The sequence below is a fragment of the Diadema antillarum genome, unplaced genomic scaffold (genome assembly GCF_040938485.1).
Source record: "Diadema antillarum isolate AM-2024a unplaced genomic scaffold, OU_Dant_1.0 seq00000698_RagTag, whole genome shotgun sequence".
NCBI lineage: Eukaryota > Metazoa > Echinodermata > Echinoidea > Diadematoida > Diadematidae > Diadema > Diadema antillarum.
Genome location: NW_027271603.1, coordinates 859,518 through 871,951, shown reverse-complemented (window position 1 = coordinate 871,951; position 12,434 = coordinate 859,518). Strand labels below are relative to the sequence as shown.

Here is a 12,434-nt window from a genome sequence, read left to right as displayed (position 1 = left end):
CATCATTCTACTCTCCCAAAAAGGGGTTGCAGAAAAACTGCTGAAAACACACTTTCCCATTCATGTTGTGATCCCAAACTAAAGAATCATGTAGAAGAAGGATAGTTCTTTCAGAAAATATGAAAAACTCAAGATTGACTCTGTTGACCAATTTCACCTTTTTTGAGTCCTCACGTAAAATCAAGGGGTGCGACTTTTTGTTCGTTTTGTGATGCACGGTCACATATGATATTAGGAACCCCATTAGGACATTTTTTCTCTGAGGTATTCCTTTCATTTTATATATTTTACATTTCACATTCTCTTTTCTTGATGAGTTAAATGAAAATAAGACTCATCTCCATATTCTCCTTCCCTCTGTCTTGCATCCTAGATCATCCGAGAACTGCGAGAAGAGGTTGACATGCTGAAGAAGCAGCTGAAAGAAGCAGAGGTGGGTATCCATGGTAACGGATGCCTCATATACTCACTGGAGGAGGTATCTCATACCGTCTCATAAATGGTTTTAATATATCATAACAGAGAAATGAAGACTCCTGGTTACTCTGCACTCACGTTTATACATGAATAAGAGGAACAAAACCAAAGAGAAAAAAGGGAATTAGGAGAATAATACTGATTATTGGAGTGTTTTTCATTCTTTTGTAATGGAACTGCAATGCCAAAAAGGGATCAAGGACATTGCTTGTCCAGATTGGTCTTTCCTGTAAACCACAAATGCAGCCGTGCATAGTAGGCTATTCTGTTACAAAGAATGTGGACTGTAATACAATCTGTTTCAGGTACACTGTATACTGTATGAAGGCTGCCATTGCATCACTCAGCCATTTTATAATCATACATGAGAATGCCCATAAAGACATGTGTTGCAGATTTTGAACTCGTATGTGAAGCTACGACATCACAATTGGTAATGCTATGTTTGCACCATGTTCCCAGTGCTATGACAGCCCTGTTTGCCCAAATGTAGTGCACTGTGGGTAGAAGAGATATTCTCCTCTTTCTTCCATCCGTATTCTAGTCTCATTCTTTCCAGTCCTTGCTCCAGGGAGCATGTAGCTATCAGATGCCACTATCATAGCATAGTGTCTGGTCAGGCTGGACTACACATATTTTCTGTCTCTCCTTTCTAATGCTACGGACTGCCTTTTAACCCGTTGAGGACGAGTCCTTACTATACTCGGGCACATGTCTATGGGAAATGCTTGTTGTAGCAAAATCAGCCCATCCTCAATGGGTTAATTTTCGTTATGGCCTTTCACATGCTGTCTTGTATTGTTGCATTCACCCCATTTTATTACGGCCTACTAGGTTTCTCATCAGCTCTGTGATTGCTGTGGCAAATTTTGTAACAGTTTAAGAATCTTGCCCTGTATTCATGGCAATCATGGCCTGTCATGTTTGCCTATCCTGTCCCCTTGTGGTATATCATGTCCGTCACATTATGTCCATGGTAGCCTGAAACGTGATTGCCGTTTTCTGGTTGTGTTTTTCATGTATGCCCACTGTATTGTCAGATATGTGGTTCTGGTTCTGATTTAGGTTAAAATCAGCTCCTCTCTCCTATATTTTTACTTTATCATTATGTGCAGTTGAATGTATTCCTATGGAAACTATGTAATATAGATTTACAATCATTATTATCATTGCTCTAGATCAATTGTAAATCATCATTCACTTGTATTTATTTTATTGCAAGTATCATTGCTTGTGTTGTTATTTTGTTTACCCTGTTCCTCATAGAGCATGAAGGCAGACACCCTGAAGGAGAGACTAGAGGAGTCTGAGAAGCTGATGAAAGAAATGTCTCTTAGCTGGGAGGAGAAACTCGTCAACACAGAGAGGATACACAAGGTAGGCGTGGCGGGGCTTCCTACAAAATTTGTGTGTAAATGGATAAAAAGCGGTTTATGCAAATTGAAATAATTCTTTTTTTTTTGTAATCGTGAAGCAAATATTATATGTCATGTTTATCAGAAGAACATTTCTCAAAACATGTTTCATCAATCATTGTTAAAGGGATCGTATAGTTTTGGTCGAGACCTAATTTCAGGTTTCTAACATTTTTTTTGGTGAGATAATGAGAAACCTCCTGTGAAATATGAAAGAGCATGTAATTCCTTGATGAATTCAATGTTTATTTGATGAAAATTGGTTTTGAAATGGATGAGATATCCAAAACAGAGTGATTCTAATAAAGTGTGGGACCCACATTCTATTACGATAGCTTTGTTTTACTTTGTTTTTGGATGTTTCAGTCATTCCAAACCCGATTTTCATCAAATAAACTTTGAACTCCTCCTAAAATGGTATGCTCTGTACTATTTCATAAGTGTTTTCTTGGTATCTCGCAAAAACTTAAAAGCCCAATTCTCATCTTCACCAATACTGTACCATCCCTTTAAGAGGTGCTTATTCAATCAAAATTTTCTCAATTCCATGTGTGAGTTTGCAATCACATCATTCCGGAATTGAGAAAATAGTTCGCCCTCCCAAAGTATGACAGAGGAGGTAGAGCTTAGCTTGGCTTTGTATTCCATGACTCCAAAATAAGCCCTGCTCTGAGATTGCTCTAACAGATTCATGCTATCATAAATTTACAGATGAGGGATTTCTACAAATTTTATGTTGATAAGCGCAGAAACCAGATTATTTCAATAACATATTTGTGAAAAATTATGTGTGAATTTAGTCAGTTTCAAATTCAAGTTACTTTGGTCAATCAAACATGAACAGTATAGCAAAATACTCATTTCATTGTGCATTCATTGAATCAGTAAAGCAGGCATCAACTGCCTGTTGGCAAAATTTTCATACCTCTTCTGGAAATATGCTGCCATTTAGTAGACATAATATATTCTTAATTGACTATCTGAGAATGGTTTGTAAGAGCTTTCAGTTTCATTTGTGGTTAATTCATTATTGCCCACAAATGTAACCATCAGATAATTGCATTTGGTAACTTTCTTATTCTATTCTATTCAACCTAGAACAAACATTAAAGTGCATTGTATTCTTATTAGATAAGTACACTCCCTTGATATACTATATCTATAGACCTATTAGGTTTTTAAACACCATCTTAACCCTATTTTAACTGGGCTATTTGAGACCAAGTTTTTACGGGGGGGTCAATTTGACCCCCCCTTCAGATCTCAGCCGCCAATCGCGCGAACGCTGCAAAATTTTGCCTGAACATAGAGCCGGATGTCAACTACAAGATTACATGGTCATACAAAAGAAAAATTTTGATTTTCTATTTGTAGTAAATTAATTATGCAAATTTACGCATGAAATCATATTTTCACCTGTAACTCCATTAAAAAGACTGAATGATTGCTCAATTTTTGTGTAAGAGTTCCTCAAGACACATTGAACAATTTTCCCGTAAAAAAATAGCACAATCAAAATTAGTTTCTTTTGTTTTTTATTGTTTTGTTAAGTTCTTATGTATTTCGTTGTTTTTTTGACCTTTTGTTTTCTATTGTTTTTTGGCCAAAATTTGTTGCAGGCACTTTTTCAAGCTTATCTACATTAAAATTGATTAATTTCAATGGTTAAAAGTTGAAATAATCTAATTCATATCAATTTAACCAAAAAACACAATATGCTTTGGATTTGCACTCGATATCATGAATTTGAGCTGTTTTCGGGTTGACATGCATACGCAAAACATTACCTAACTTCACAACGGTGTACCCGGACATTGCAAATCTGGTCTCAAAATATGCGGGAGACTTCAAAGAAAAAAGTCATGAAACGGCGCGGCAAAATCTTTGCGCGTTGCGGAATCGCGGCGCGAAATGTCGAGGGGGGGGGGGGTGAAATTGACCCCCCCCCCCCCCCCCCCCCCCCCAGTTAGAATAGGGTTAAGTCAGCCCTTACTTGTGGGGGGGGGGGGGGAGCTTCCAAAAGCAGAAGAAAAGATGATAATAATCGGTTTTGCAATTCATCAGGGGCATTGCTATGTCAGTGTATAAATCGACTATTGTTAGACATACTAAAGCCCCCCAGTTATGGCTGAAATAGATGCAAACATAAAGACAAAACAAAACAAAACTATTAAAACTAAACTAAAAAAAGAACCAAACCCCCCCCCCCCCCAAAAAAAAAAAAAAAAAAAAAAAAAAAAACTTAAAAAAAAAAAAAAAAATGCCCAAGCAAACAGGTCTATAGTTTGTCTTCATTGTCTCATTGTCCTTGTTTCTGTCCATAGGAAAGGCAAGCAGCCCTGGAACAGATGGGAATCTCAGTTCAGACATCAGGCATCAAAGTGGAGAGGAACAAATGCTTCTTGGTCAACCTCAATGCTGACCCCTCCCTCAATGAGCTACTGGTCTATTACCTCAAGGTCAGTCAAAACTCACAGCTAGTGAGGAAGGTGTATGTATCCTGCCATTGGTTGATTCTCAGGGGAAGGCAAAGGATGCTACTGTAGTACAAATTCAAATTTCATTCATCTGAGCCCGCCAGCAGAGGAGAAATGAGTGTAAAAAAAGGAAGAAATTAGAGGCAAAGCCTAGTATGCATGATTCCACTTTCATCTCAAGTACAGTTAATTTCTTTCGTTTTTAACCTGCTGTCCATGAAATCAGTGTCTCTAGGTAAATGGGCCTCAATGGATTTCTATTGCCATGATTTGCAAGGTGCTGTTTTTTCTTCTTTTTTTTTCTGAGACTATCAAGTTTGCTGTGAATATTACTCTGTGTTGCCATGCATATTGCAGAGTTAAATAAACTTGCAAATTCTTGGTTTCTATGACATCTTTTCTCAGTGTGATTTACACATCATGTTTGAATACTTGATACACCTAGCTTAAATCAACTCAATTGTGTGCAATTTTGCATTAGATAGTAGGTTGTACAAGTACACTACTCCTGCTTCCAGGGACATTCTTTGTTGGCTGTTATCTGTTTCAACAAATGAGCATCTATCTTCAATTGTTTTAAAAATGTGTTTTTTTTTAGATTTATTTATTATTATTATTATTATTATTATCAATGCTTATATCAGCAGGGGAGCTGCAATCCACAGTCTTGTCATGGCATGAGTTGATTGTTCCACTCCTAGATCACTTGGTTCCATGACATTAGCTCTTGTGACAATTGCTCCCGTGAAATATCTGCTGGCTGAGTCAAACATGAATTCTACCCACAAATGTAACCCTAACAGTAATATCCTAATCCTCACATCAAACTAAACTTAAAACCCTATCATCACCCTACCTAAACTGTAAGTCCTTGGAGAAAATAAGACCGGAGCAATTGTCACAGGAGTAAATGTTGTGTCACTAGATCACTTATTGTTGTTGATGCAATCTAGAGAAATGTTTCCCGCCCCCCCCCCACTTCCTGCCCCATTGTACAGGATCACACAGTGGTAGGAAGACCAGATGAAGACTCTCAGACTGATATCTTACTCAATGGACTTGGTATCATGCCTAGACATTGTACCATTGATGTGGAGAATGAGATCGATGTCTTCATTACACCTTGTGACAATGCAAAGTGAGTCCTAACTCTTTGTTTACACGTATTTAGTCCCTAACTGGCCTGGGGCTACTCCTCTCAACACTCACTTCACTGCCAATGGCTGCCCCTTGTGGGAATCACTGAATCACCTGCTGACTGTGTGTATGTGGTGGGATGGTATATGACAATGTGTGTGTATTTGATTGACTGGCTCATGTCATCTTCCATTACTGTGCAATTAAATGTTTATACAATATGTAGATATGCAGTCAATATCTTTAAACCCGTGCAAAATGATGTGAAAGTTCTGCTTCCTTCCTTGAGTGGAGGTAGACATTGCAAGAACCCTGTGGTTAAGAGTCCTTGACTCTGCTGTGGTGAAACCAACATGTCATCACATGTCAGTCTGTGTGATGTTTTTGATTATCCTTCCAGACAATAGTCAGTGACAGTCATTTGAGTTAGATTTTTTATGCCTTCTATGTTTGAGATAGTATACAAATATACTTGGCCTTGAGAGTTTCTTGTTAAAACTATGGGCAGAGGTGACTCCAAACCAGTACTATTCACTGAGGGGCTGCGCCCCTCAGTGAATAGTACTAGTTTGGAGTCACCGAGGCCCATAGTTTTAACAAGAAACTCGAAACTAGGCAAAGTATATTTGTTTTATATTTTGGATCAAAAATTTGAATAAAAAGTGAAAATCATTATAGGCTTAGCCTAACCCCGGGACGCTCCGTGTACACAGTTACACTGCAACACTGCGTGTTGGGGCTGGTCGCAGTTAGGCTTAGCCGCACTGCGGCGGCAGCGTAGCGCCTGCAATACGCAACAGTGCGAGAGACCGGAAATTGAAAAACGTAGCAGCCGTGGCACCGCCAGAGTTGCCCGTCGCATGTATCCAAGCGTTCGTATGGCCGCTGCAAACCTGAACACTAGAATTCGGGACCGGACGTGGACGGACCACGTACACTTGATTGTATAGAAGGGTGATTGTGACATCATTTTGCAAATAGTATATACTATCTGCAAAATGTCGTCATAAAAGTGACGTCATTTTGCAAATAGTACTTCATGGAGTGTCAAACACACCAACACTCTAAAATAGTTCAAAATACCTATAATCACGTGAAGCTCTTTTAACCAATCAATGGAAGACAAATTTTTGATCCAAAATATAATATGTCTTATTGTTTGAATGGGAGAAATCTGAAGCAGTAAAATATTCATTACCTGCAGTGATATAGATGCAATATGTTTACAATGCAAATAGTCATTAGATTAGGTAGGACAAAGCTGAATCATGACAAAGAGTAGCCAGGTTTTTGAAGGGTAATGAAAATAGTGTTTATAATGTGTGTAAACAGTCAACTTGCAAAACACTACATATAAATGTTCTATTATTTTCATTGGATTATACCCACTAAAAGTGTATTTCCCTATCTCTTTCTCTAATGTCTTAGTTTCCATTCTCTCTCCTTTTTATCTCTCCCCTTGGTTTATGTCCAGGATATATGTCAATGGTACTGCAATCACAACCAGGACTGCACTAAGGCATGGTGACAGAATTCTCCTTGGAAACTATCACTTTTTTAGGATAAACTGTCCCCGCCCTCCAGGTGTTGGTAAGTCAGGAGAAAATTTCTGGGAGATCACACTAAACTGATTTTACATTGTTATAAGTTATATATTTATTTCATGTATATATAGAATCAAAGGCAAGAAATGAGAGAGGACCAAATGAAAAAGAGCTTTATGGCTTTTCATGTGCTGGTATTTAAGAGGTTGTAGATTGAGTTATGACTGTCTTGTCCACGAGGAAGGCCACGATATTTCAAGAGTTTTATCGCAAAATGAGCTAAGCACCATTTTTAAACATTTTAAAGTAAGCCCATCATCAGATTGAGCAAAATTAAACCTTTCCAGTAATACCTCACTTGTGACATAACAAGGAATATTCTAGAAGCTATGATTTAGATTATCTTGTATTTTCTAATTATTTTTTCTTTTTTTTAGCAGCTTTAGTCACAGATATCTCATATTAACAAGAATGGAGTTAGCTCGTTTTTGCGATAAAACTGTTCATTTGATTGTTTGCCAAAATCAGCCTCGTGTACAGTTGTAGTGTTTTTTAGAATCTTTTCCTTATTATTAGATTTAGTATACCCTACATCAGATATCCTCAGTATATGCAGAAAAGAGGGAACATCAGAGAAATCAGCACTCAGACATAGTGTAGGGCCATAGTCATATGACTGAGGTTGAGCAATGCAGCATTAGTTGGATGCCTTTAAAATGTCACCTTGACAATCTGACAGTTTGGGATCATTACAAGCTTTAGTACAGCTTTTGTAATGCACTGATTAGTTGATTTTAATACCTTGTTCATAGGTCAGGCCTTGAAGGAGGTTGTCTGCATTCTGGTTCCTTTGCTTAGACTTGATGAGGCTAAAATAGCAACGTATATTGTAAATATAAGACGTGGAATTTTTTGACTGTCATAAGAATATATCTGAGGGAAAGGAGGAGACACCTTGTAAAGAAATGTGAAGAGAAGCCATTAAAGTCATTCATCTCTCACTGTGAAGTTGATCAGTGATATGGAAGGCTCGTGAAAGATAACAGTAGAATTCACTAGATTGATTGATACGCTGTTTTCTGACTAGGATCAAGTGGAACCACCACACCAGAACCTGCAGCTCCAGCCGTCACTGAAAGCTTTGACTTTGATTATGCCCAGAATGAGGTTATGATGCAGGAACTTCACAATGGTGAGTAATCTGTGCACTGTGAAACTTGGAGCCTGAGTGTGAGTATGTCAAGTCAAAAGCAGGGATTCAGTGTTGGACAGTGTCTTTTGGTGTTTTGATGTTGGGATGCTAGTCAAGGCTCAGTAGTGAAGTATGAGGAGGATGTTGTGTGGCATCGAAGAGATCAACAAGTTTTTAGAAATATACGTCTTTGTAGTTGAGATATACATTGTACTTACTGTAGCTATCTGTAGATAGAGCTGTCATTTATTTGTGGAACTACAAGTCTGGATGTGCAGAAGACACATCATGCCGTGTGAAAGATACCAATATTTGCATATTCAGATTTCAGTTACATAATACGTGACAAACCCACTTATTTGAAATAATGTTAGTCTGCATTATTCTGGATTTTGTTGTGTTTCGGTCTAAAGCTTTATTTACCTTTTTTCCAGCATTGACAATAACAACAATGAAAAAACAAGTATAATTGTCATGCATCAACACCTACGAGTGATAAATTATTGATGTAGTGATAATACCACAGGTTTTGATCTAAATGTTAGTATAAATGCTCTCTCTTCATGGTGTGTGTGTCTTAGATCCTGTTCAAGCTGCCATGAAGCTCCTTGAAGATCAGCATCAGAAGGACAAAGAGGGCGCCCTCACCAAACAGAAGGAAGCCTATGAACGGGAGCTGGAGGCCCTGAAGAAGCAGCTACTACCACCAAAGTCTCCATCAGTATCATCTTCCTCCTCATCCAACCAGCCATCAGGGACGGAGGAGCCAGGAAGGATGGAGGAGGAGACACAGAGCCAACCAGACAACAGCTTACCTGTCATGGATCGCTATGAGGAGTGGAGTGAGGATAGGTGAGAGAGAAATAAACTGGTTTATGTGTCTCGGTCTTTTTCATACAACATTAGACTTGGCAGTGAAATGCCAGATAAGTCTCTTGATTAAAACACTAAAGCAAGATCCTTTTAAACCCTCACAGTTTCTCTGAGGTGCCTGTGTGGATGATGGGCACATTTTTCTGTTAGGGAAACCAGTCACATGTGCCTGATAATCTGACAAGAGAGCAGTGAATCCACTACAGTGATTGGATCTCCAGTGTACAAGTGAGGGCTATGAGGGCACTAGATGCACCACAAACTGGGATATTGTTATGAAATGAGACAGTAACACTTAATGTGTTAAAAAAACAAAGACATGTCATGTCAGAGAGCCACAGTAAACAAAGGTCCAGAGATTTTAAGTCAGTATTATGTGGAGATTGTCTTGCTGTGTTATGTACTCTTGTTTTGTATTTGTATGTTATTATTTCACATATTCATTTTTGATATATTGAGTTATCTTTGCACCATTGCATTATGTGTTTATCTCCTTATCTAACATGCTTTTTTCCAGTCATTCATATGTCCACTTTTTGTTGTTGTTAAACATAACTTTGTCCCACTGACTCCATCTCAGGGACGACATGTTCAGACAAAGTCTAGCCAAGCTGAGGGAGGATGTCGTCAAGGCTAATGCTCTGGTGCGGGAAGCTAACTTCCTGGGGGAGGAGATGGGAAAACACACAGAGTTCCGTGTCACACTCCAGATACCTGCCTGCAATCTGACACCCAATAGGAAGGTGAGCTGTGCCATGCCATCTACTGCCTTTACTCCCCAGCCATCCCTGATATTTGGACTTGTTTTCATTTGGACATCTTTTTCTTTAAGAGCTGTCACATTACGACAGATTTCAAGCAGTAAATATGAATGATTTTCCAAGCGTCTTTGTAGTGCCTAAGGTACACATTATCATACCTGTTCTGTGATTTGATCTTGGTAGAAACCTGAAAAGTTAAATCATTGAACAGAAGTGTTACAAAGCAAGGTGTAGACAACTTAACTACAAATTTTATCTACAAAACAATAAAGCTCTGGAGATGTTCATTATCAATCACAGGATGTGATAACTGAAATTATGAAGACAATTGATGTATGTCTGTCTTCAATACTTTGTATCTTACATCACTGTTGTGGCCCTGTTTTATACATCACTCAATAAAATCTCTCTTGAATATTTATCTTCAATTGGATAGCGAGGAGCCATCGTTAGTGAACCGGCCATCCAGGTGAAACGCAAGGACAGGGGGACACAAATCTGGTCTGTTGAAAAACTGGAAAACAAAATCATTGACATGAGGGACATGTACAATGAAAGGAAGGACAAAGGAATACCTCTGAAGGTGAGATACTTTTTTTTAAACATTACCAACAGCAGTTCAAACTAGAACTATATGTTTATCTGCTTTGCAGGGGAAATGTGGACACAAGAGAGTTAGGACCTTGACAAAGAATGAACTTTATATCAGAATTTGAGTACAAAGTAAATGAAATGTGTGTATCATACAGAAGGTTGTGGATGAGAGAAAAAAATATTAATGATGTGAATAGATTTACGACAAAGATGATGTGTTCTGTGGTGTTTGCTGCTGTGTCATTTTTTTCTTCATTCTCAACAATGAGAGTGGTTTGTTCTTGGTACACGGATGCTTCTGCTGAACTGATGCGTTTTGGGTTTTTTGGTTGATTAATGGCTTCATTATTCCATCTCATTTAACCATGCACCTCTTGCATTCTGTCTGTCCATTCTTCTGTCTATCCATGCTTGCATTTAATGAAGGATGAAGAGACGGAGCCTCTGCGTAAGCTGTCATTCTTTGAGTCTCAGGTATATATGCAGCTGCCAGTTGTTTCTCGTTTATTCTTTCATGAAAATTCAAATGTATACACCACTCTTCTAAATTATGCCACTTTAAAGTCTCTTTTTGATGGTAACAGCAGTTAATGTTGTGTGATGAAATTAGCTGCTCAAATATTTTCATTATCCGTGGTAATAATACAACCTACTTCTTTTTGTATTATCAAAGAGTACATGGATTATTGTCTTAAGACACATATACTGGAAAATATGTGATATATGTATTTTCATTTATATGAAAAGTTAAAATATTTTATACCCTATAATGTCACACTGTCTTGCTGACCAAACCCTTTTTACTCTTGTATGAAGTGCTCCGTACTTCAATGCTCAGTGAGAACAAATTTGATGTGCTCTTGTGCTCTTCTCTTTTACTGTGTATGAAGGAGTTAAGAGTGATGTGACATGCAATACTAATTCTATTGTGGAATCATACAATGATAAAAGTATTGATTGTCTGTAGATAAAATGCCTATATATTATGTCTTCTTTGAAATAAAAAAAAACTATAAAGATTTGCATAAATAAAAAATTGAGTGCTGTAATTCTTAATTCAATAACCACTAACACATGGTGCATTCCCATGTGCAGTCAATATCAGACAGTTCCTGTTAGAATGTGAATTTGCTTGTAAGAGTAGATCAGTATTCTGTAGGATACAAACTTACACAAAGTTCAATGCTGAGAGGTGTGTATTTGCGCCCCTTCTGTCCTGCGGCACCCTCCCTAGGACTCACTGGCCTCTCCCATGGCTCTGCTGCCACCACTACCGCTTCCTCTCCTCAAGGTTTGATGTTCTTGTTTACAGAAAAATGGCAGGGTAGTAGGCCAAATCATGTGTAGAATGTCAAGGGTCAGCATGTTCTTTTTCATGTTTATATATGTGTGATTTGAAAAGAAGCAAACAAAAATTAGTAAAGTTCTCTGCAGTTTGGTTGTTATATCCCCCAAAGTAATTTCCTTTTTATGTTGGCAGATTTTTGAATTGCCATTACTGTCTGACATTCTCAAATAAGAGATTTGCAATGTAGAAAAAACATTTTCTATTTCAGACAATAGAACTTGAAGAAGTGTCGGCAAACTGTAACATAGATTCAGGATGCTTACATTTTAGGTTTTGAAGCTAAGAGCACTAGAAGACAATGATATTCAATGATTCAATGTAATGATGGGCAAGAGTATATTGAACATAACAAGCCACTGACATCATGAACATGGTCATGCTCTTGTTACAAAGTCTTGGTCAGTTTCATTCAATTTTCATCTTTGGAAAGGTTTCGTTTTAGGTCAGCATAAATAAGATTCAAAGAGAATCAAAACAATTCATGAATGTCTTTTTACTTTTATGTTGAGATGACTTCCTGACACTGGAACAAATCAAGTTTTAATCTTTATATCAGGTTGTAATTGTTTTATCCAATAAATGCATCATTTCATATGCAGCTTTTACAACTCCCTCA

General features: G+C 37.8%; 1 protein-coding gene across 1 annotated transcript in view; it reads left to right on the top strand.

The window, feature by feature from the left end:
* Positions 1-12,434, top strand: part of LOC139737667 (kinesin-like protein KIF13A) — an 87,640-nt gene that overhangs the window by 47,091 nt on the left and 28,115 nt on the right. Inside the window, exons 10-20 of the mRNA XM_071648344.1 lie at positions 374-433; positions 1,744-1,854; positions 4,217-4,351; positions 5,368-5,507; positions 6,981-7,096; positions 8,138-8,242; positions 8,824-9,094; positions 9,696-9,858; positions 10,313-10,459; positions 10,897-10,944; positions 11,705-11,761. Coding sequence (XP_071504445.1) covers positions 374-433; positions 1,744-1,854; positions 4,217-4,351; positions 5,368-5,507; positions 6,981-7,096; positions 8,138-8,242; positions 8,824-9,094; positions 9,696-9,858; positions 10,313-10,459; positions 10,897-10,944; positions 11,705-11,761 — 1,353 coding nt within the window. The remainder of the gene's footprint in view (positions 1-373; positions 434-1,743; positions 1,855-4,216; positions 4,352-5,367; positions 5,508-6,980; positions 7,097-8,137; positions 8,243-8,823; positions 9,095-9,695; positions 9,859-10,312; positions 10,460-10,896; positions 10,945-11,704; positions 11,762-12,434) is intronic.